The 22,725-nt window shown below is 36.7% G+C and overlaps 1 protein-coding gene across 4 annotated transcripts in view; it reads right to left on the minus strand.

Annotated features, from left to right (window-relative positions):
- Window positions 1-22,725, minus strand: part of ACER3 (alkaline ceramidase 3) — a 162,623-nt gene that overhangs the window by 78,648 nt on the left and 61,250 nt on the right. For all 4 annotated transcript variants that reach the window (XM_017948779.2, XM_031653093.1, XM_017948783.2 and 1 more), the window contains one exon: window positions 18,373-18,483. In XM_017948779.2, the coding sequence (XP_017804268.1) occupies window positions 18,373-18,483 (111 nt within the window). The remainder of the gene's footprint in view (window positions 1-18,372; window positions 18,484-22,725) is intronic.

A 22,725-nucleotide genomic window follows, 5' to 3' on the forward strand; every position in this document is an offset into this window, starting at 1 on the left:
CCAGGGGAACTGAGACACACAACACCTGGAAAATCAGGTAACTCCCACCCCAATACTGCGCTTTAAGCAAACAGGCACACCAGGAGATTATATTCCACACCTGGCCGGGAGGGTCCCACGCCCATGGAGCCTCCCTCATTGCTAGCACAGCAGTCTGCCATCTAACCGCAAGGCAGCAGCGAGGTTGGGGGCGGGGCGCCCGCCATTGCTGAGGCTTAAGTAGGTAAACAAAGCCGCTGGGAAGCTCGAACTGGGTGGAGCTCACAGCAGCTCAAGGAAACCTGCCTGTCTCTGTAGACTCCACCTCTGGGGACAGGGCCCAGATAAACAACAACAAAAGCAGCAGAAACCTCTGCAGACGCAAACGACTCTGTCTGACAGCTTTGAAGAGAGCAGTGGATCTCCCAACACGGAGGTTGAGATCTGAGAAGGGACAGACTGCCTGTTCAAGTGGGTCCCTGACCCCTGAGTAGCCTAACTGGGAGACATCCCCCACTAGGGGCAGTCTGACACCCCACACCTCACAGGGTGGAGTACACCCCTGAGAGGAAGCCTCCAAAGCAAGAATCAGACAGGTACACTCGCTGTTCAGCAATATTCTATCTTCTGCAGCCTCTGCTGCTGACACCCAGGCAAACAGGGTCTGGAGTGGACCTCAAGCAATCTCCAACAGACCTACAGCTGAGGGTCCTGACTGTTAGAAGGAAAACTATCAAACAGGAAGGACACCTACACCAAAACCCCATCAGTACGTCACCATCATCATCAAAGACCAGAGGCAGATAAAACCACAAAGATGGGGAAAAAGCAGGGCAGAAAAGCTGGAAATTCAAAAAATAAGAGCGCATCTCCCCCGGCAAAGGAGCGCAGCTCATCGCCAGCAACGGATCAAAGCTTGACGGAGAATGACTTTGACGAGATGGGAGAAGAAGGCTTCAGTCCATCAAACTTCTCAGAGCTAAAGGAGGAATTACATACCCAGCGCAAAGAAACTAAAAATCTTGGAAAAAAAGTGGAAGAATTGATGGCTACAGTAATTAATGCAGAGAAGGTCATAAACGAAATGAAAGAGATGAAAACCATGACACGAGAAATACATGACAAATGCACAAGCTTCAGTAACCGACTCAATCAACTGGAAGAAAGAGTATCAGCGATTGAGGATCAAATGAACGAAATGAAGCGAGAAGAGAAACCAAAAGAAAAAAGAAGAAAAAGAAATTAACAAAGCCTGCAAGAAGTATGGGATTATGTAAAAAGACCAAATCTACGTCTGATTGGAGTGCCTGAAAGTGAGGGGGAAAATGGAACCAAGTTGGAAAACACTCTTCAGGATATCATCCAGGAGAATTTCCCCAACCTAGTAGGGCAGGCCAACATTCAAATCCAGGAAATACAAAGAACGCCACAAAGATACTCCTCGAGAAGGGCAACTCCAAGACACATAATTGCCAGATTCACCAAAGTTGAAATGAAGGAAAAAATCTTAAGGGCAGTCAGAGAGAAAGGTCGGGTTACCCACAAAGGGAAGCCCATCAGACTAACAGCAGATCTCTCGGCAGAAACTCTACAAGTCAGAAGAGAGTGGGGGCCAATATTCAACATTCTTAAAGAAAAGAATTTTAAACCCAGAATTTCATATCCAGCCAAACTAAGTTTCATAAATGAAGGAGAAATAAAATCCTTTACAGATAAGCAAATGCTTAAGAGATTTTGTCACCACTAGGCCTGTCTTACAAGAGACCCTGAAGAAAGCACTAAACATGGAAAGGAACAACCGGTACCAGCCATTGCAAAAACATGCCAAAAGGTAAAGACCATCGAGGCTAGGAAGAAACTGCATCAACTAACGAGCAAAATAACCAGTTAATATCATAATGGCAGGATCAAGTTCACACATAACAATATTAACCTTAAATGTAAATGGACTAAATGCTCCAATTAAAAGACACAGACTGGCAAACTGGATAAAGAGTCAAGACCCATCAGTCTGCTGTATTCAGGAGACCCATCTCACATGCAGAGACATACATAGGCTCAAAATAAAGGGATGGAGGAAGATTTACCAAGCAAATGGAGAACAAAAAAAAGCAGGGGTTGCAATACTAGTCTCTGATAAAACAGACTTTAAACCATCAAAGATCAAAAGAGACAAAGAAGGCCATTACATAATGGTAAAGGGATCAATTCAACAGGAAGAGCTAACTATCCTAAATATATATGCACCTAATACAGGAGCACCCAGATTCATAAAGCAAGTTCTTAGAGACTTACAAAGAGACTTAGACTCCCATACAATAATAATGGGAGACTTCAACACTCCACTGTCAACATTAGACAGATCAACGAGACAGAAAGTTAACAAGGATATCCAGGAATTGAACTCATCTCTGCAGCAAGCAGACCTAATAGACATCTATAGAACTCTCCACCCCAAATCAACAGAATATACATTCTTCTCAGCACCACATCGCACTTATTCCAAAATTGACCACATAATTGGAAGTAAAGCACTCCTCAGCAAATGTACAAGAACAGAAATTATAACAAACTGTCTCTCAGACCACAGTGCAATCAAACTAGAACTCAGGACTAAGAAACTCAATCAAAACCGCTCAACTACATGGAAACTGAACAACCTGCTCCTGAATGACTACTGGGTACATAACGAAATGAAGGCAGAAATAAAGATGTTCTTTGAAACCAATGAGAACAAAGATACAACATACCAGAATCTCTGGGACACATTTAAAGCAGTGTGCAGAGGGAAATTTATAGCACTAAATGCCCACAAGAGAAAGCAGGAAAGATCAAAAATTGACACTCTAACATCGCAATTAAAAGAACTAGAGAAGCAAGAGCAAACACATTCCAAAGCTAGCAGAAGGCAAGAAATAACTAAGATCAGAGCAGAACTGAAGGAGATAGAGACACAAAAAACCCTCCAAAAAATCAATGAATCCAGGAGTTGGTTTTTTGAAAAGATCAACAAAATTGACAGACCACTAGCAAGACTAATAAAGAAGAAAAGAGAGAAGAATCAAATCGACGCAATTAAAAATGATAAAGGGGATATCACCACCGACCCCACAGAAATACAAACTACCATCAGAGAATACTATAAACACCTCTACGCAAATAAACTGGAAAATCTAGAAGAAATGGATAATTTCCTGGACACTTACACTCTTCCAAGACTAAACCAGGAAGAAGTTGAATCCCTGAATAGACCAATAGTAGGCTCTGAAATTGAGGCAATAATTAATAGCCTACCAACCAAAAAAAGTCCAGGACCAGATGGATTCACAGCTGAATTCTACCAGAGGTACAAGGAGGAGTTGGTACCATTCCTTCTGAAACTATTCCAATCAATAGAAAAAGAGGGAATCCTCCCTAACTCATTTTATGAGGCCAACATCATCCTGATACCAAAGCCTGGCAGAGATACAACAAAAAAAGAGAATTTTAGACCAATATCCCTGATGAACATCGATGCAAAAATCCTCAATAAAATACTGGCAAACCGGATTCAACAACACATCAAAAAGCTTATCCACCATGATCAAGTGGGCTTCATCCCTGGGATGCAAGGCTGGTTCAACATTCGCAAATCAATAAACATAATCCAGCATATAAACAGAACCAAAGACAAGAACCACATGATTATCTCAATAGATGCAGAAAAGGGTTTTGACAAAATTCAACAGCCATTCATGTTAAAAACGCTCAATAAATTCAGTATTGATGGAACGTACCTCAAAATAATAAGAGCTATTTATGACAAACCCACAGCCAATATCATACTGAATGGGCAAAAACTGGAAAAATTCCCTTTGAAAACTGGCACAAGACAGGGATGCCCTCTCTCACCACTCCTATTCAACATAGTGTTGGAAGTTCTGGCTAGGGCAATCAGGCAAGAGAAAGAAGTCAAGGGTATTCAGTTAGGAAAAGAAGAAGTCAAATTGTCCCTCTTTGCAGATGACATGATTGTATATTTAGAAAACCCCATTGTCTCAGCCCAAAATCTCCTTAAGCTGATAAGCAACTTCAGCAAAGTCTCAGGATACAAAATTAATGTGCAAAAATCACAAGCATTCTTATACACCAGTAACAGACAAACAGAGAGCCAAATCATGAATGAACTTCCATTCACAATCGCTTCAAAGAGAATAAAATATCTAGGAATCCAACTTACAAGGGATGTAAAGGACCTCTTCAAGGAGAACTACAAACCACTGCTCAGTGAAATAAAAGAGGACACAAACAAATGGAAGAACATACCATGCTCATGGATAGGAAGAATCAATATCGTGAAAATGGCCATACTGCCCAAGGTTATTTATAGATTCAATGCCATCCCCATCAAGCTACCAATGAGTTTCTTCACAGAATTGGAAAAAACTGCTTTAAAGTTCATATGGAACCAAAAAAGAGCCCGCATCTCCAAGACAATCCTAAGTCAAAAGAACAAAGCTGGAGGCATCATGCTACCTGACTTCAAACTATACTACAAGGCTACAGTAACCAAAACAGCATGGTACTGGTACCAAAACAGAGATATAGACCAATGGAACAGAACAGAGTCCTCAGAAATAATACCACACATCTACAGCCATCGGATCTTTGACAAATCTGAGAGAAACAAGAAATGGGGAAAGGATTCCCTATTTAATAAATGGTGCTGGGAAAATTGGCTAGCCATAAGTAGAAAGCTGAAACTGGATCCTTTCCTTACTCCTTATACGAAAATTAATTCAAGATGGATTAGAGACTTAAATGTTAGACCTAATACCATAAAAACCCTAGAGGAAAACCTAGGTAGTACCATTCAGGACATAGGCATGGGCAAAGACTTCATGTCTAAAACACCAAAAGCAACGGCAACAAAAGCCACAACTGACAAATGGGATCTCATTAAACTAAAGAGCTTCTGCACAGCAAAAGAAACTACCATCAGAGTGAACAGGCAACCTACAGAATGGGAGAAAATTTTTGCAATCTACTCATCTGACAAAGGGCTAATATCCAGAACCTACAAAGAACTCAGACAAATTTACAAGAAAAAAACAAACAACCCCATCAAAAAGTGGGCAAAGGATATGAACAGACATTTCTCAAAAGAAGACATTCATACAGCCAACAGACACATGAAAAACTGCTCATCATCACTGGCCATCAGAGAAATGCAAATCAAAACCACAATGAGATACCATCTCACACCAGTTAGAATGGCGATCATTAAAAAGTCAGGAAACAACAGGTGCTGGAGAGGATGTGGAGAAATAGGAACACTTTTACACTGTTGGTGGGATTGTAAACTAGTTCAACCATTATGGAAAACAGTATAGCGATTCCTCAAGGATCTAGAACTAGATGTACCATATGACCCAGCCATCCCATTACTGGGGATATACCCAAAGGATTATAAATCATGCTGCTATAAAGACACATGCACACGTATGTTTATTGCGGCACTATTCACAATAGCAAAGACTTGGAATCGACCCAAATGTCCATCAGTGACAGACTGGATTAAGAAAATGTGGCACATATACACCATGGAATACTATGCAGCCATAAAAAAGGATGAGTTTGTGTCCTTTGTAGGGACAAGGATGCAGCTGGAAACCATCATTCTTAGCAAACTATCACAAGAACAGAAAACCAAACACCACATGTTCTCACTCATAGGTGGGAATTGAACAATGAGATCACTTGGACTCGGGAAGGGGAACATCACACACCGGGGCCTATCATGGGGAGGGAGGAGGGGGGAGGGATTGCATTGGGAGTTATACCTGAAGTAAATGACGAGTTGATGAGTGCTGACGAGTTGATGGGTGCAGCACAGCAACATGGCACAAGTATACATATGTAACAAACCTGCACGTTATGCACATGTACCCTAGAACTTAAAGTATAATAATAATAATAAATAAATAAATAAATAAAAAAGAAAGCAATTGCGATGTAGAACAATTGTGTATGTAGAAACTTAAAAATATGTAAGACTTTTGATCTAAACAATCAGAATTCTAGGGAATTTTTCCAAAGATAATCAGGTATGCAGCCAAAGAATATTAGATGCAACATTACTGATAATATTAAAAAACTGATCATCTCTTGTGTCCCAAGTAGAATGGTTTAATAAATTAGTGTAAATTCATGTGATGTGATGTTATGCAGCTGTTAAAATTATAGCTTGGAATATTATTTGATAACCTGGGAAAAGGTTTGTGATATATTAAGTGAAAAGGAAAATCCAAAACTGTAAATAATCTGATTTTTAAATTATTATTAGTATTTCATTGAGAAAAGGATTGGAAGGGAATCAGTCAGAGGCTTTCATTTCTGGATAGTGAGTCTTGGAACATGCTCATAGTAAGGCGTGCACTTTTGTTTATTTGTTGCTCAAATAAGCAAATGAATAAATTGTGAGATTATGAAAAAAAAATATGCAAATACAAAAATCAAAATATGCAAATTAATAAATGCAAATAATCACATAAGAATGAAGAACAAAAACCATATGATCATCTTAATAGATGCAAAAAAAGTATCCATTAAAACTCAACATCCTTTCATAACAAAAGTCCTCAACAAGGCATAGAAGGAACATATATCGACATAATAAAGGCCATATACAACAAATCCATAGCCAATATTATACTTAATGGGGAAAAGTTGAAAGCAGTCCCTCTAAGAACTGGAACAAGACAAGAATGCCCACTTTCACCACTCTTATTCAATATAGTATGGAAGTTCTAGCCAGAGCAATCAGGCAAAAGAAAAAAATAAAAGACATCCAAATTGGAAAAGAAGAAGTCAAATTAGCCCTGTTTGCTGACTATATGATCTTATATCCAGACAATCCTAAAGACTCCACCAAAAAAACTCTTAGATTTGATCAACGAATTCAGTAAAGTTTCAGGATACAAAATCAATGTACATAAATCAATAGTATTTCTATAAACCAACAATGATCTATTGGAGGGCCAAATCAGGAAGGCAATCCCATTTACAATAGTTAAATAATAATAATAATGATAATGATAATAATAAAATATCTAGAAATATATTTAACTAAGGAGATAAAAGAGCTCTACAAGGAAAATTACAAAACACTAATGAAAGAAATTGGAAACAAATGGAAACACATCCCGTGTTCATGGATTGGAAGAATTAATATCATTAAAATGTTCATACTGCCCAAATCAATCTACAGGTTCAATGAAATCCCTATCAAAATATCGTCATTTTCCACAAAGTTAGAAAAAACCTATTCTAAAGTTCATATGAAATCAAAAAAGAGCCAGAATAGCCAAAGCAATGCTAAGTGAAAGAGAAAAGAACAAGGCTGAGGCATCATATTGCCTCAAGTGAAAAGAACAGGCTGGAGGCATCATATTGCCTGACTTCAAATTATACTGCAAGACTCTGTCTCAAAACATAATAAAAATTAAAAATTAAAATTATCTAATTAATTTCTGTCTCCCATGCTAGACTATAAGCTCCAATGAACATTGGTTTTGAGAATTATAACTAGCACATAATAGATACTCAGTAAATATTTTTCAAATAATTATTTTTATTTTTTATTTTTTTGAGACGGAGTTTCGCTCTGTCACCCAGGCTGGAGTGCAGTGGCGCGATCTCTGCTCACTGCAAGCTCTGCCTCCTGGGTTCACGCCATTCTCCTGCCTCAGCCTCCCGAGTAGCTGGGACTACAGGCGCCCACCACCACACCTGGTTAAGTTTTTGAATTTTTTTGTAGAGACTGGGTTTCACCGTGTTAGCCAGGATGGTCTCGATATCCTGACCTCGTGATCTGCCCACCTCGGCCTCCCAAAGTGCTGGGATTACAGGCATGAGCCACTGTGCCCAGCTCAAATAAATTTTAAAATGACTGAATTCTTAGTGGATCTATGCTCTAAACCAGAAATCTCATAAATTATTGTCTGTTCCTGAAATATTTCTCCACAAAGCCAAAATTCCCACCACTTTCTACAAAATCTCTTTCAACACAAACAACTAAGTGCATATCAGTTAAGGAGTTGTTATGGGTTTTTGTCAAAAAACAAAAAACTGAAAATCTTGTTACGGTATTTGGCAAATATTCTTTATTTGAAATAAAATCTCTGTTTCCAGGTAAAGTTGTGTTTCTCTTCTCCCCTTCTCTTCCCTGTTTTCTGTGTATGTATGTGTGTGTGTGTATACATACACAGATTTGGTGGGGAGACCTAATTCAGTGTAAAATTCAAACAAGAATATAAGAAAAGAAGTTTTAGCAAAGTTTGCCTAATGTTTAGAGGTGTTTAAAATAAAGGATTCATTATTTCATTCACTCATCCATCGAATATTCTCATGTGTTTAGTTTGCACCAGGTATTGCTGAATGCAGAAAATCCAGAAGAATAAAACTCAACCCTACTTTTAGGAAGCTTCGTCTTATAGAAGGGACAGATACTTAAAAACATTATGACAGTACCACATACAGTGATATAAGTGCAATCCAAAAAGTAAGAATAAGGTATAGAAGTAGCACAGAGGAAGAAGTCATTTATCACCAGAGTTGATGGATAGGAAGAGAAGGATTAAGTCAGAAAAATACTTCTATAATCGCTATCCACTTCTGTTCCTAGCTTTACTTATTCCAAAACTCTCATTCATTGTTAAGTTGCTTGGTATACTATAGACTATACATAGTATTGTCTATATATACTTATAGTTGATTATAGTATACCAATAAATCTTTTAAAATGTTCAACAATTATTTTAAAACAATTAAACATTTTATTTTAAAAATATTTAACCCATTTCCCATTTAGAAAAAAAAGTTACAAAAGTATTACAATGAACTCCCAAACACCCTTAAATTAGGTTTACTCATTATTAACATCTTGCATTTTATCTTTCTCTCTCAATATATTTAAAAAGTTGGCTGGGTGCAGTGTCTCATGCCTGTAATCCTAGCACTTTGGGAGGCCGAGGTGGGAGGATTGCTTAAGGCCAGGAGTTCAAGACCAACCTAGGCCAACATAGTGAGACCCCCATCTCTATTTAAAAAAAAAAATTAAGTATATAAAATAAAGCAATAAACACATTGTTATTTTGCTCAACAATTTGAAAGTAAGTTGCAGAGCGCATGACCCTTTACCCCTAAATACTTTAGCATGTATCTCCTAAGCATGGACATTCTCTTACATGATCATATTATAATAAGCAAATTCAAGAAATGTATCATTAATGTAGTATTATTATCTATTATAAAGTCCTTACGTAACTTTCGCTGATTCACCCAATATTGTCCTTTAGAGCTTCTTCCCCTCATGCCCCAACCCAGAATCTAATCTGTGATTACATATTGCATTTAGCTGTCATGTCTCTTTTAATCTGGAACAATTCAAGATGAATTATTTGTTTTTCATGACACTAACATTTTAGAAGCACACAGTACAGTTGTTTTATAAATGGCTCTTCAATTTTTTTTTTCTGGTTATGTTCTCTTAATTTCATTCAGCACTTTTGGCAATAATACTGTATAATGATATTTCCTTTTCAGTATATCACACCAGGAAGAACCTGCTGTCAGTTTGTACCTTTGTTTTTGTTTGTATTTAGAGATAGCATCTCACTCTGTCACCCAGGCTGGAGTACAGAGGCACAATCCTGGCTCAGTGCAGCCTCTACCTCCTTGACTCAAGGAATCCTCCTGCCTCAGCCTTCTGAGTAGTTGAGACTACAGGCATGCACCAGCATGCCTTTCTAATTTAAAAGATTTCTGTTTTGCAGAGACAAGGTCTCACTCTGTTGCCCAGGCTGAATGTACCATTATTAATGCTGTTAACTTTGATTACTTGAAAACAAGATGATTTCCCCACTGTTAACATTCTTCCCTTTGTAAATAATGAGTAATCTGTGAGGAGATACTGTGAAGCTGTAATTATCTTGTTGACCAAACACTCTGACCCAATAGTTTTATATTCACTGATGACTCTTGCCTGAATCAGTTATTTTATCATTCTGTTTACATGTATTAGTTGGCATTCTACTTTTTTTAAGCTTTCTCTTCTCACCCCATTGGTTTGTATTTTAGAATCATAGGAACTCATGGATTTTTTTTTTTTTATACCACATGTTAAAATCTATTACTGTTATTTTTCAGATTAAGTTCAGATTGTCCTGCTTTGGCCAAACTGCCTTCTGTGTCACTTTGACATGATATGCTTTTTAGCACTTTCTTACTTTCTGACAAGATGTTCCAGGCTTATCTTGTACTTTCTCTGCCTTAGCCCAAAAATTGGCCACTTCTCCAAGAAGTTTTGGTTCCTTTCAATGCAGAAGGACTTAAAAACCAAAGCCTAGCACTATTAATAGGTATGTTCATTGCTACTAAGCAGTCATTGCTCCCAGGCCCTTTCAGACTATAGAGCATTTGAAATCAATTAAACAAACAAACAAACAAACAAACAAAAACATGCTGATACCTCTAACTCCAATCCAGTACCACAGGGTTTTTTCCTTGCCTTGCTCATCCAAATCTGTATCTCCCTTCTTCCACAATGAGAATCCTAGCTCCTAACAATATCAATATAGTTTTTCAAGGCCAGACACGCTGGCTCATGCCTGTAATCTGAACACACTGGGAGGCTGAAGCACGAAGACTTCTTGAGGCCAGGAATTCAAGACCAGCCTGGGCAACACAGGGAGACCGGTTTCTACCAATAAATAAATAAATAAGCTGGGTGTAGTGGTGCACACCTGTACTCCCAGCTACTTCAGAGGCTGAGGTAGGAGGATTGCTTCAGCCTGGGAGGTTGAGGCTGCAGTAAGCCGTGATAACACCATTGCATTCCAGCCTAGGTGACAGAGCAAGACCCTGATCTCAAAAAAAAGTTTTTGATTTGCTTTTCTAATGCAATGGGTCAAGCCTGTAATCTCAGCATTTTGAGAGGCCATCGTGGGTGGATCGCTTGAACCCAGGAGTTCCAAACCAACCTGGGCAATATGGTGAAACCCCATCTCTACAAAAAAATACAAAAATTAACCAGGCATGGTGGTGCATGCTTGTAGTCCCAACTACTAGGAAGACCAAGGTGGGAGGATTGCTTGAGCCCTGAGGTCAAGGCTGTAGAGAGCCATGATTGCACCATTGCATTCCAGCCTGGGTGGCAGAGTAAGAACCTGTCTCAAAACAACCACGACAAACAACCCCAAAAAACAAAATCCTAAAATGCATACAAAGACAGCTTCAGAATTGCTATACCCATACCACTACCAACAATAAACATATAGTAAATAAACGTAGCAAAGCGAGGTTTTCTTTTGTTTTCAGATTGGGGATATGTAATGAGAATACTATTTCAAAAGTTACTCAGATTTAGTCTGGATAACCTAGTTACATTTTTGAATATGTGAAATAGTAACATAATTCTGAAATAAAAATACAAACATACATACTTAGAAGTGTCATCTCTCCTCTGTCTTTTCCACACCGTTTCTATCCACCCTCTGCAGTAGACCATTTCATTATTTTCCGGTTCATCTTATTTCTTCTTGAAAAAATAAGTAATGTGCATATTTTCTTTTTACTAGCAAAAAAGTTGTATACCATATATATTATTTTACATTCTCATCTTTTACTTACTTAACATATCCATATCAGTTCAGGGACATTTCTCATCCTTTCTACATCTTCATAGTACTTATGATGTACATACACCAGTTTATTCAACCAATTTTCGTAAGTTTGTTCACATTATTTTGTAATTACAAATAATACTGCAGTAACCTTGTGTACATTTAATTTTGAACTGTTGATGGCATATCTTCACAGAAAATTCTTAAAAGTGTGATTGTTGGGTCAAAGGATAAATGCATATATAGTTGTCACATATTGCCAAATTCAGCTTCAAAAACTTTTGTGTTCTCAGCAGCAATGCATGAAGAATGCCTATGTCTCCTACAGCCTTGCCAAAATAGTGTGTTGTCAAGAGTCTTGACATTTTGCCCATCTAATAAATGAGAAATAATGTATCAGTGTAGTTTTCATTTGCATTTCTCTTATTAAGCTGAATATTTTTTCTTATACTTGTGAGCTATTTTTTATATCTTTCTTGGAGAATTTTCTGTCCTTACCACTTTTTCCTATTGAATTTTTCATCCTTTTATAATTCAATGCTTAAAATTATTGGCCGGGCACGGTAGCTCACGCCTGTAATACCAACATTTTGGGAAGCTGAGGTGGGCAGATCACTTGAGGTCAGGAGTTCAAGACCAGCCTGGCCAACATGGTAGAGAAACTCCATCTCTACTAAAAATACAAAAATTAGCTGGGCATACTGGAGCACTCTGTAATCCCAGCTACTTGGGAGGCTGAGGCAGGAGAACTGCTTGAACCCAGGAGGGAGAGGGTACGGTGAGCAAAGATTGTCTCACTGCACTACAGCCTGGGTGACAGAGTGAGACTGTGTCTAAAAAAAAGAAAAGAAAAGAAAAATTGTATTGGGGATATTAAACCTTTTCTTGTGATGTGTATTGCAAATAATTTTACCATGTGGCCTTTTGCTTTTGAGTTTGCTTATGCTATTTTTTGTCATACGAAAGTGGCTTTATTTTTTAATGCAATGTAAATGTTATATAACAAAAGTTTTTTTTTTTTATTTTTACATAATTTGTCAACCTTTTCCTTTCTTATACTTGGATTTTGAATCACAGAAAGTCTTTCCCCAAAGATTCTTCCCCATGTAAGAATGCACACACGTTTTCTCCTAGTAGTTGTAAGACTTTTATTTTTACTTTTAGGCTTCTTATCAATTTAGAATTTATTCTTATGTATAACGCACATATCCAATTCTTTTCCTCAGCATCATTTATTAAAACACATCATATTTGCCCCAGTGACTAGAGATGCCATCTTTATTAATACTAAACCCCAATATAGGTTTGGGTCTATTTCTGCACTTTTTAAAAACTCCACTGTATGGTCTACTGGAATATCAGTGCTATACTATTCTAATCGTGCAGGTTTTACAGTTTGTTTTCATATCTGGTAGGGCTAGTAGCCCCCAAGGACTCTCCTAGTTTTTAGGGATTTCCTAGATATCCTTGCATGTTCATTTTTTCATATAGACTTTACTATCAACTTGTCTAATTCAAGGGGATAAAAAAGCTTATTGGTATTTTTATTTGGGTCATTTATGTTATTTTTTTCTTGGTACCACTGGTTTCTGTCCTATTTTGTTAATTTCTGCTTTTATCTTGATAATTTCCTCCTTTTAATGTTCATTTGGTTTACTTTGTTGTCTTGTTTAATTACCTTTTGAGTTGAACTTTAATTAAAATTTCTTCTTTCAAATTTTCTCTTTTATTTTCATTAAGTGTTTAAGTCTATGAAGTATCCTTGATGGCTGTTTGAAATAAATCCCCATAGATTCTGATATGCAGAGTTTTCATTGCAAATATATTTCAGAAATTCCATCATTCAGTTTCCATTTTCCCTTTTAACCAACAATTAATAGAAGAGTCTATAATTTCAAATAGAAGCCTTTTTCTAGTTTGATTTAGTTGTTGATTTCTAGTGTAGATGCACTGTGATCACAGAATGTTGTTTTAATATTTCTACTTCATGGACATTACTGTTTTCTTTGGGGTTTTTTTGGAATTTTTAAAATTTTATTTTTTAATTGACAAATAATTGTACGTATTCATGGAGTACATAGTGATGTTTTGATACATACAATGTATAGTGATCAGATTAGGGTAATTACTATATCCATCATGTTTTCTTTGTTTTTATGAACATTCTATGTGCACTCGAGAAGGGGGTGTAGTCTCTATTATCAGGATGTAACGTTCAGCATAAATCTTTAAGATCTGACTTATTAGTTGTGTTGCATAGGTCTTTTAATATTGTTTTTGGTTTTTGGTTTTTTTGGTCACTTGACTTCTCTTGTACCAAGTGTGACATAAAATCTTCTATTATTTATTTGTTTTTATTTCTTCTTGTACCCCCCCACAATTTCTGCCATATAAAAGTGGTGGCTATATTATTTGTTACAGAGACATTAATAAGAGGCATTAATAATGCTTTTTGAAGGGAATTCTACTTTATATGATGTCAAACTTTTCTGAATCACTTTGTTTTAGGTGTATCTTTTGCATATAGCATAAACTTGGGTCTTGCTTTTGCTTTGTGAGCCAATTTGAAAATCTTTTTTTTTTTGAGACAGGGTCTCACTCTGTCACCCAGGCAGGAATGCAGTGGTGAAATCTTGGCTTACTGCAGCCATGACCTCCTAGGCTCAAGCAATCCTCTCACCTCAGCCTCCTGAGTAGCTGGGACTACAGGCATGTGCCACCATGCCTGACTAATTTTCTGTAGAGACAAGGGCTCACTATGTTGCCCAGGCTTGATGAAATGTATCTCTTTTTTTTATAGTTAAGTTAAACAACTCTATCATGTTGTTTTATTATAATTATCACGTTTTATTTTATATTTACCATCTTTCCCTAAGCAATGTGTCTTTTTTTCACTTTTTTTCTTTTTTCTTTCTTTTCTTTTCTTTTCTTTTTTTAAAGAGACAGGGTCTCACTATGATGTCCAGGCTAGTCTTGAATGCCTGGGTTCACTCAATCCACCTGCTTTGGCCTCCCAAAGTACTGAGATTACAGGCATGAGATACTGTGCCCGGCCCTTTTTCACTCTTTAAGATAAATTCTTTTGATATTTAGGAAAGGGGTGCGATACAGTTTGCTGTGTCCCCACCCAAATCTCATCCTGAATTGTAACTCACACAATTCCCATGTATCATGGGAGGAACCCGGTGAGAGGTGATTGAATTATGGGGGTGAGTCTTTCCCATGCTGTTCTCATGATAGTGAATAAGTCTCACAAGAGCTGATGGTTTTAGAAAATGGGAGTTTCCCTGCACAAGCTCTCTCTTTACCTGCCACCATCCATGTAAGAAGTGACTTGCTCCACCTTGCTTTCTGCCCTGACTGTAAGGTCATGATTCCCCAGCCATGTGGAACTGTAAGTCCAGTAAACCTGTTTTTCTTCCTAGTCTTGGGTATGTCTTTATCAGCAGCATGGAAACAAACTAATACAGGATGTTTTGTTGTTGCTTTAGGAATTATTTTTGCATTAAGCCTTTTTCAGTATTCTTATGACTGGATGGACATTCTAGTACAATGTGGCTGGTGGAACTTTCTGCAATAATGAAGATGTTCTATATCTGCACTGCCCAATATAGTAGTCACAAGCCATATGTGGGTATTGAGCACTTGAAATGTGGCTAGAGTGACAAAGGAACTGAATTTTACATTTTATTTAACTGTAATTAATTTAAATTGCAACATGTGACTAGCAGCTACTAAATTGAACAGTGCAGTAACAGTGGATTCATCAGGAAGGAGTCATGTGTACAGTATTCATGAGTATTTGCAGGTTTAAAACTGTTTTTCTATAACTAGAGCACCTGGAGAACAACCTGGTTGGAATATAAAATCCTTGGCTTATACTTCCTCTTCACTTTTTAGAAAATGCTGCTCCACTGGTATTTTCTTTGTATATTACTGATAACGTCTGATGCCAGTTTAATTTTTGGTCCTTTGTAAGTAATCAAGGCTTATTTTCAAGAGTTTTGAGAATAAGTTCATTTTTACAATCCAATAGTTTTACTAGGCTCTATCTCAAAATTGATCATTCTAAGTCAGTTTACCAGGCAAAATTGGACCTTTCAATATACATATTAAAGTCTTTTTTCATTTCCAGAAAGTTGTCTTGAATGATAATTTTAAACATAATTATGTTTCATTGGTTCCCCTCCATGTTACCTAGGGACTTCAATTATATGCACATTGGATCTTTTTTGCCTGTCTTCCATTTCAATCATTTTCTCTCTGACCTTTTTTATTTCTTTATCTCCTTTTGATTTTCTTGCTTATTTCTCTGACTTTCTACAACAGTCCTTATTAAATATTCAGTAGACTCTACTTTCCCTCAAGCACACTGTAATTTACTCTTAATTTCTTTATTAAGTTCAATGAATTCTAATTTTGTTTCGTCTTTTTTGAGGGGAGGAATGGAGTGATTTCTGTTATTAGTTTTTAAATTTTTGATTCATTTCGTTGTTTGAGGCTATTTAATTCAGTTAGGAGTATTGTATTACATCTTCCTTCTGTTTCATAGTTCGTTGTGGGGAAGAAATTCTATCAGCCAAATGGTTTTGATTCTCATTTTCTGTTTTCTTTTTACCCTAATTTTGTATGGAAATAGGCTGCATTTTGGGGGGTCTATTTTATAGAGAGAGTAAAGATTTTAAGTGGCTTACAAGATTCCTAACTCAAGACTGGCCACTTCGGTCAGAACAGTGAGGTTTCATATATATATATACACAAAACATGTAATATTTGGGGGAGCAGTGAAGGGAGAAGAGGTTGATGTGTTTTGTAACTCTTTGTTTTCAGTAGGATCTTAATTCCCCCCAACTTTCTTCTTTCCTTTCACTAACACATCTCCAAAGGGCACTTCCCCCTTTCTACTCATCTCTTTCCCAGAAGTGATGCCTTTCCAAAACTGCCACCTTAGGTCTGACACACTTTCAAGTCTTTTACCTTTAGACAGTACTGTGACCTAACAGATCTTAGACTGCTTTCATAGATTCTGCCTTTATTGTGAAGTTTTATCTTTCTATTGCTAATTTTGTCAGAATTAGGCCCTTGAGTCCTCTCTTCTCTTTTCCATATAGTTTTTCAAACATCTCCAAGTCTGAAACACTGAAAACAGTTCTGTTGGAATTTGGTGTTTATTTCTTATCTTAAAATAAATTGAAGTTCATAATATTCTTTCTCCTAGTAAGGCTGAAAGTGTGGGCTGCATGTAGTTTCATTTGTTTTCCTTATTAATCTGTATGTTTTTCTGGGAGAATAAGTGGACAAACTCTAACTTAGGAGGCTACCATTATCCTAGGGCAATTGGAAGTCCCTCAGGTCTTTTAATTCTTATTGTTGTTACAGAGTGTGATTTGTCCATGGTTTATGAACATTATGAAAACACCCCAGAAAAAAAGCAAAGGGATAAGTTTGTAGACAAGTCTTCCTTTTGAAGATAAATCAAGTAACTTTCTTAAAATACATATGAGCAACAGATTCTAAAATTAAAGTCTCTCATATCTAATAAATAATCTAAGGTAGAATCTGACATGATTCACTATAGCTTACAGTTTTGGGATAATTAGAAGTCCTTTCTGTAATGTGGAAATACTCACCATGAGCTAAAAAAAAAAAAAAAAAAAGAAAGAGCCTTTAGAGAGTTATAAGAAAGAAATAGGGCCAGGCACAGCAGCACACACACCTATAATCCCAGCACTCTGGGAGGCCAGGGCAGGAGGGTTGCTTGATCTCAGGAGTTTGAGATTAGCCTGGGCAACATGGCAAAATCCTGTCTCTACAAAAAAATACAAAAATTAGCCAGGCATGATGGCATACGCCTGTGGTCCCAGCTACTTGGGAGGCTGAGGTAGGAGGATCGCTTATACCTGGGAGGTTGAGGCTGCAGTGAGCTGAGATTGTACCACTGCACACACACACACACACAAAACAGAAAAGAAAATTAAAAAATGAAACTACTAGAAAGAATCCACTTTATTTGACATTTTTTATTCATTATGATGATGCAAGAACATGACAGAAGACAGAAGTGATTTCACTATGTTACGTCCTGGTATAGGTGATTTACCCATCCACCCAGTACTTATTGAAGAACACTAAACTGCCAGACAATGGGGACACAGAGATGATTAAGACATAGTCCACCACCTCACAGACAAGTAGAATATACGTAAGTCACAAAAGGTTGGATGGTATCCTTTCCAAAAAGTTGAAAACTATGCAAAACCATACTATGTATACTTTTAAGGATATATACATACATAGTATAAACATGAAAACATGAGAAAATGATAAGCATCAAATTCAAGATTGAGGTTCGCTCTTAGGGGATGGGCTGGGAGGCTGAGGGGCATATAATCAGGGAGGAATACAAAGGAGTTTCAATTTTATCTGTAGTAATTTCCTTAAAAAAGAAAAAGGTCTGAAACAAATATTATAAATTGTTAGGACCTGACAAAACTGGGTAGTAAGAAATGTGGGTATATTTGTTATATTATCTCTACTCTTTTTTATATGCTTAAAATATTTTGTAATTTCTAAAACATTTTAATCAAAATGTAGTTCAATCACTGGCAAAGTTTCTGGAGTTTTAACTAAGAAGTTCAGAATATATTCAAGTTATGTAACAACACAAAATTGAAAACTGCTTTTAGAAATGAATAAGAAAACTGGCCCATTTGAATAGTGTTATACTTACCTGTGAGTGCTAAATAAGAAGCAATGTACCGTTTTTCCAGACCGTCTCTAACACTCTGAATTGCACCGAACATTGGAGGTATAATCATGATCAGGTTACTCACTGTATTCCCTTTAAGAGAAAAACACAAGAAGACATTTAGGTTAATCAATAACACTTTAAATAAAGATACATTCATGTAGCCTTTAACAACAATTAAACAAGTAACTTCTCAGAAAGACATTGGGAAGATATTTTCAAGTTGCTGGAAAAAAAATTCTGTACTCACCAAAAATTTCTCACAATAATCCAAATAAAATAAAGACAAATGAAACTAAAAATTTTCCACCAGCAAACCCACTAAAGGAAATTCTAATTTCTAAAGGCAAGCAAGGAAAGGATCTCAGGAAGAACCTCAGAGATACAGCAAAAAATGAGTTGGGGAAGGCAGCCTATACCGATGCACTGAAATTGTGGTCCATGGATGCAGTATGACAAGATGAATACAGGATTGGCTTAATTTTGTTACTTGGAATAAAAAAGCAACAAATTGCAGTTTACATTTTGTATGTCTCTTTAACATTTCATTTTTCTAGTAATGTTTCAATTTCTAGTTTCTGTTTCTAGCAAAACATAGAAGGCTTAATTAATGGATCTTAATTTGATCTTTGCTCCTGTCTTCACAAAAACAAAGTGCAAACATGAATAGCAAAGGAATAGTAAAAACCCCAGTAGAAGATATAAGTAGATAAAATGGAGAAAGAAATGACTAAACAATATTTTATGAATTTGATTATGGGAAGAATAAAGTGGCACAATATTTTCCAAATTTCAAAAGAATGATTTTCAGCAGAGGTGCTAATGTCAAGACAAATAATCAATTAACTGAGAGGGCAGAAGAAAATCCATTTTCAGTCAAGGATTAAAAAAATACACTTACAACGTATCTTTTCTCTGGAATCAACTGGAGAATGTAGTGAGTACAAACAAGGAAACTGACCATGAGAAAGGATGACACTAGAGCTAAGAAACATGGGCTGCAACGCAAGAGAGAAGTAAAGAAAAGGCTCAAGACTGCAAAAGGACCAGAGACCACACAGTCTGTCCAAACTGTGGCAGGAGAACCAAGAACTGCAGGAAAGAAATTTCCAAGAAGAAAAGGAAGAAAAGGATAGACAATTTGATAAGTTAAAAAATTTGGGGAAAAAATGCCAGTGGGCATTTGACAGAAGTGTTGGAAAAATTGTACTATAACTCATTCAACCAGTCCTCCATGACTGTAAAAATTCGGGTTATTTCCCATTCTTACTATTACATGCAATATTGCAAAGAATAACTGTATATATTTACAAGTGCAGGTAATATTGCAATGAATAACCATATATATTTACAAGTGCAGGTATATCTGTAAAACAGATACACAAAAATGAAACTGCCAAGTCAAGAAATAAACACATTTATTGGCCCAAAAAGTAGTAAAAGAAAACGTGGACCCATCGTTCTTTCTTTTACAGTGAATAAGGATGGGTATAATTTTATGTTCTTTTGTATTTATTTTCCTATGAAATGTATTTCATGCCCTTTGCCAGTTTTTCCATTGGTCTTTCCTTTTTCTATAAGAAGGGATAATTAATATTAACCCTATGTACTTGCTGCGGACAAATTTTTGGTGTTTTTTTTTTTTTTTTTTTGACAGAGCTTTCCTCTGTTGCCTTCCTCTGTTGCCCAGGCTGGAGTGCAGTGGTGTGATCTCAGCTCACTGCAACCTCCACCTCCTGGGTTCGAGAGATTCTCGTGTCTCAGCCTACTGAGTAGCTGGGAACACAGGTGCATGCCATCATGCCCAGCTAATTTTTGCATTTTTAGTAGTCTACACAGAAAGAAATGTTACCATAGAGTACACTATCTGGCTTAGCAGTGCACATTATTTACATAGCCATATTGATATTATTGATGTTACATCCTAACTACTTATTTAGTAAAAAAATTATGCTCTGACTTTATTGAGAAAATATAGTGGGGAGAGCAGGGATGGTATAAAAAAGTGAAATCCCCAACCACCAAAACTAGAAGACAATAGACAATATCTTAAATTTACAGATCCAGAAAATAGGACTATAAGCAAGTTATTTAGAAATGTTGAGCCAAATTAATTAAAAAAAAAAAAAAAAGCTGGCCAGGGCAGTGGCTCACACTTGTAATCTTAGCACTTTGGGAGATCAAGGTGGGAGGATCGCTTGAGCCCAGGAGTTCTAGAGCAACCTGGGCAACACAGTGAGACCCATCTCTAAATAAATAAATAAATAAATAAAATAAATGTTAACAAAGTTATTGTCAGACTTCTGTTTCCACACAAGATGAAGAAACAAGAACCAGATTTATCCTCTTACCTGAAATAAGCAGAAGACAGGAGAAGAGGGAAGGGGAGGGGAGATAAAATATATGAAACAACTTGGCAGGCTCCCTGATGAGGAAACAAAACAGGGAGTTCAGGAAGACCAAGGTGACTAGATTTCACAGGAGATAGTATATGAGAGACAACTTCAGAGACAAAGAACTCAGGAAATCTATAAAGGGCCCCCTAACCGTTCAGCAGAAGACTGATTAGCAGATGTGTATAAGCAAACCAGTCGAAGCCAGGAAAGAATCATGGTGAAAATATTAGAGGGAACAGTACCAGGTGTTCACACATAGCCAGTACACACATGGCCAGAAACAGTGCCTATTTCCACAAGCCGAAATAGTAAAATTTGCATCTCACTGGGCATTGGATAAAGAAATAAAGAAGGCCTGGCCTCAGTAATACGGAATAGCTAGTACTAGACTGAACCCTGTTCCAGACGCACCTAACAAATCACAAAAACAAAATCCAAAAGGATCAAACTGTTTCCAAGTAGTTTCACTGAAATCCAGAACAAAAATTCAAGACTATAGTAATACAAAAATTATTCAGCACCTAACAAAGTTTAAAAAAGCATGCTGTCTGGTATTCAATCAAAGATTACCAGGCATACAAAAAAAGCAAGAAACACAATCCATGAGGAAAATAATCAATTGGAACCAACCCAGAACACATGTTAGAATTAGCAAACAAGGACTAAAACAGATCATATGAAAGGCTAGAAAATGCAAACTAATCTACAGAGACAGAAAGCAGATCAGTGGTTGCTGGGGGAGAAATGGTAGAACAGTTCAATGCAGAAGGAGGGCTTAAATAAAACTTGAAGGTGAAGGATATGTTACTATGTTGTTTGTGATGGTTTCACAGGTATAAGCCAATGTCAAATTTTAATTTGTACACTTTAAATATGTGCAGTCTGTTTTGTATCTCAATTATATCTCAAGTATACCTCAATAAAGTTGGGGTTTTGCTTTTAATTTTGCTTCTAGGCAGTAGAACTGGACAGTGGGAAGCAAAGAAGGGTTGGGAAAGAGCACTGCCTTCTGCTTTTGCTAAAGTTATTTAGCATTATCTAGATTTTTAATCTATTTTTTAAATATATTGCTTTGATAAAATAAAAATTAATACAGAAACGATTTAGGAGAGGGAGTAAGATCGTTAGGAATAGTGTCGTAGATGTAATAAGATTTGAGCTAGACCCTGAAAGGAGAGAGAGGAACAAAAATATGCTGAGTCTATTAAGTATCAGGCACTGAACTTTATATTTTACATGTGCTATCTTACTTGCTTCTCACAACCAATCTTGTGAAGTATTATTGTCCCTATTAAAAATAAACAGTAAAAGCAGGTTAAGAAATTATACAGTTTACAGATATACAATTCCAAGTTCTCACAATAAGCAAATGGTGGCGGCAAGATTTTATTCCAGGTCTGTTTGTCCTTATAGTCAATGTTCCTCTCACTAGGTGTACTAGCACAATGTTCCCACAGAGGGTGCTTATTAATTACAAGGTTTTAAAAATTATATCAACGAGTATTTTATTCAGAATGTACTAAATGAATTCCAAACTGTACAAAGAATAAAGTAATTTGCCTAGGTGGAGTATGAAAATGTAAGGTGGGGAGCCAGACAGATTGAGAGTTATATATCCAAACAGCAGTTATCAATAGTTTTAAGTAAACCTGTAGGAGATGTTGAATATTTTACCATTCAGGAGTGCCCTGAGATTCAAACTAATGAAAATCTTTAATGATGACTAAGATAAAGCAATGGAAGCATATCCAAATGTACAGATAGTATTAAATTTAGCTGAAATGTCAATAGTATAGAAGTCAGTAATACATTTCAAATTACCTGGAGGCAGGGAGAAGAAGAGGGTCTTACAAACTATATGAAACTAATTTAAGGACAATGTACAAGTTTTACAAATTAGAATGAGGAATTTCAGACCACAAATATAGGCTTGTTACAG

This window comes from Papio anubis, chromosome 12 (genome assembly GCF_008728515.1).
Source record: "Papio anubis isolate 15944 chromosome 12, Panubis1.0, whole genome shotgun sequence".
NCBI classification, from domain to species: domain Eukaryota; kingdom Metazoa; phylum Chordata; class Mammalia; order Primates; family Cercopithecidae; genus Papio; species Papio anubis.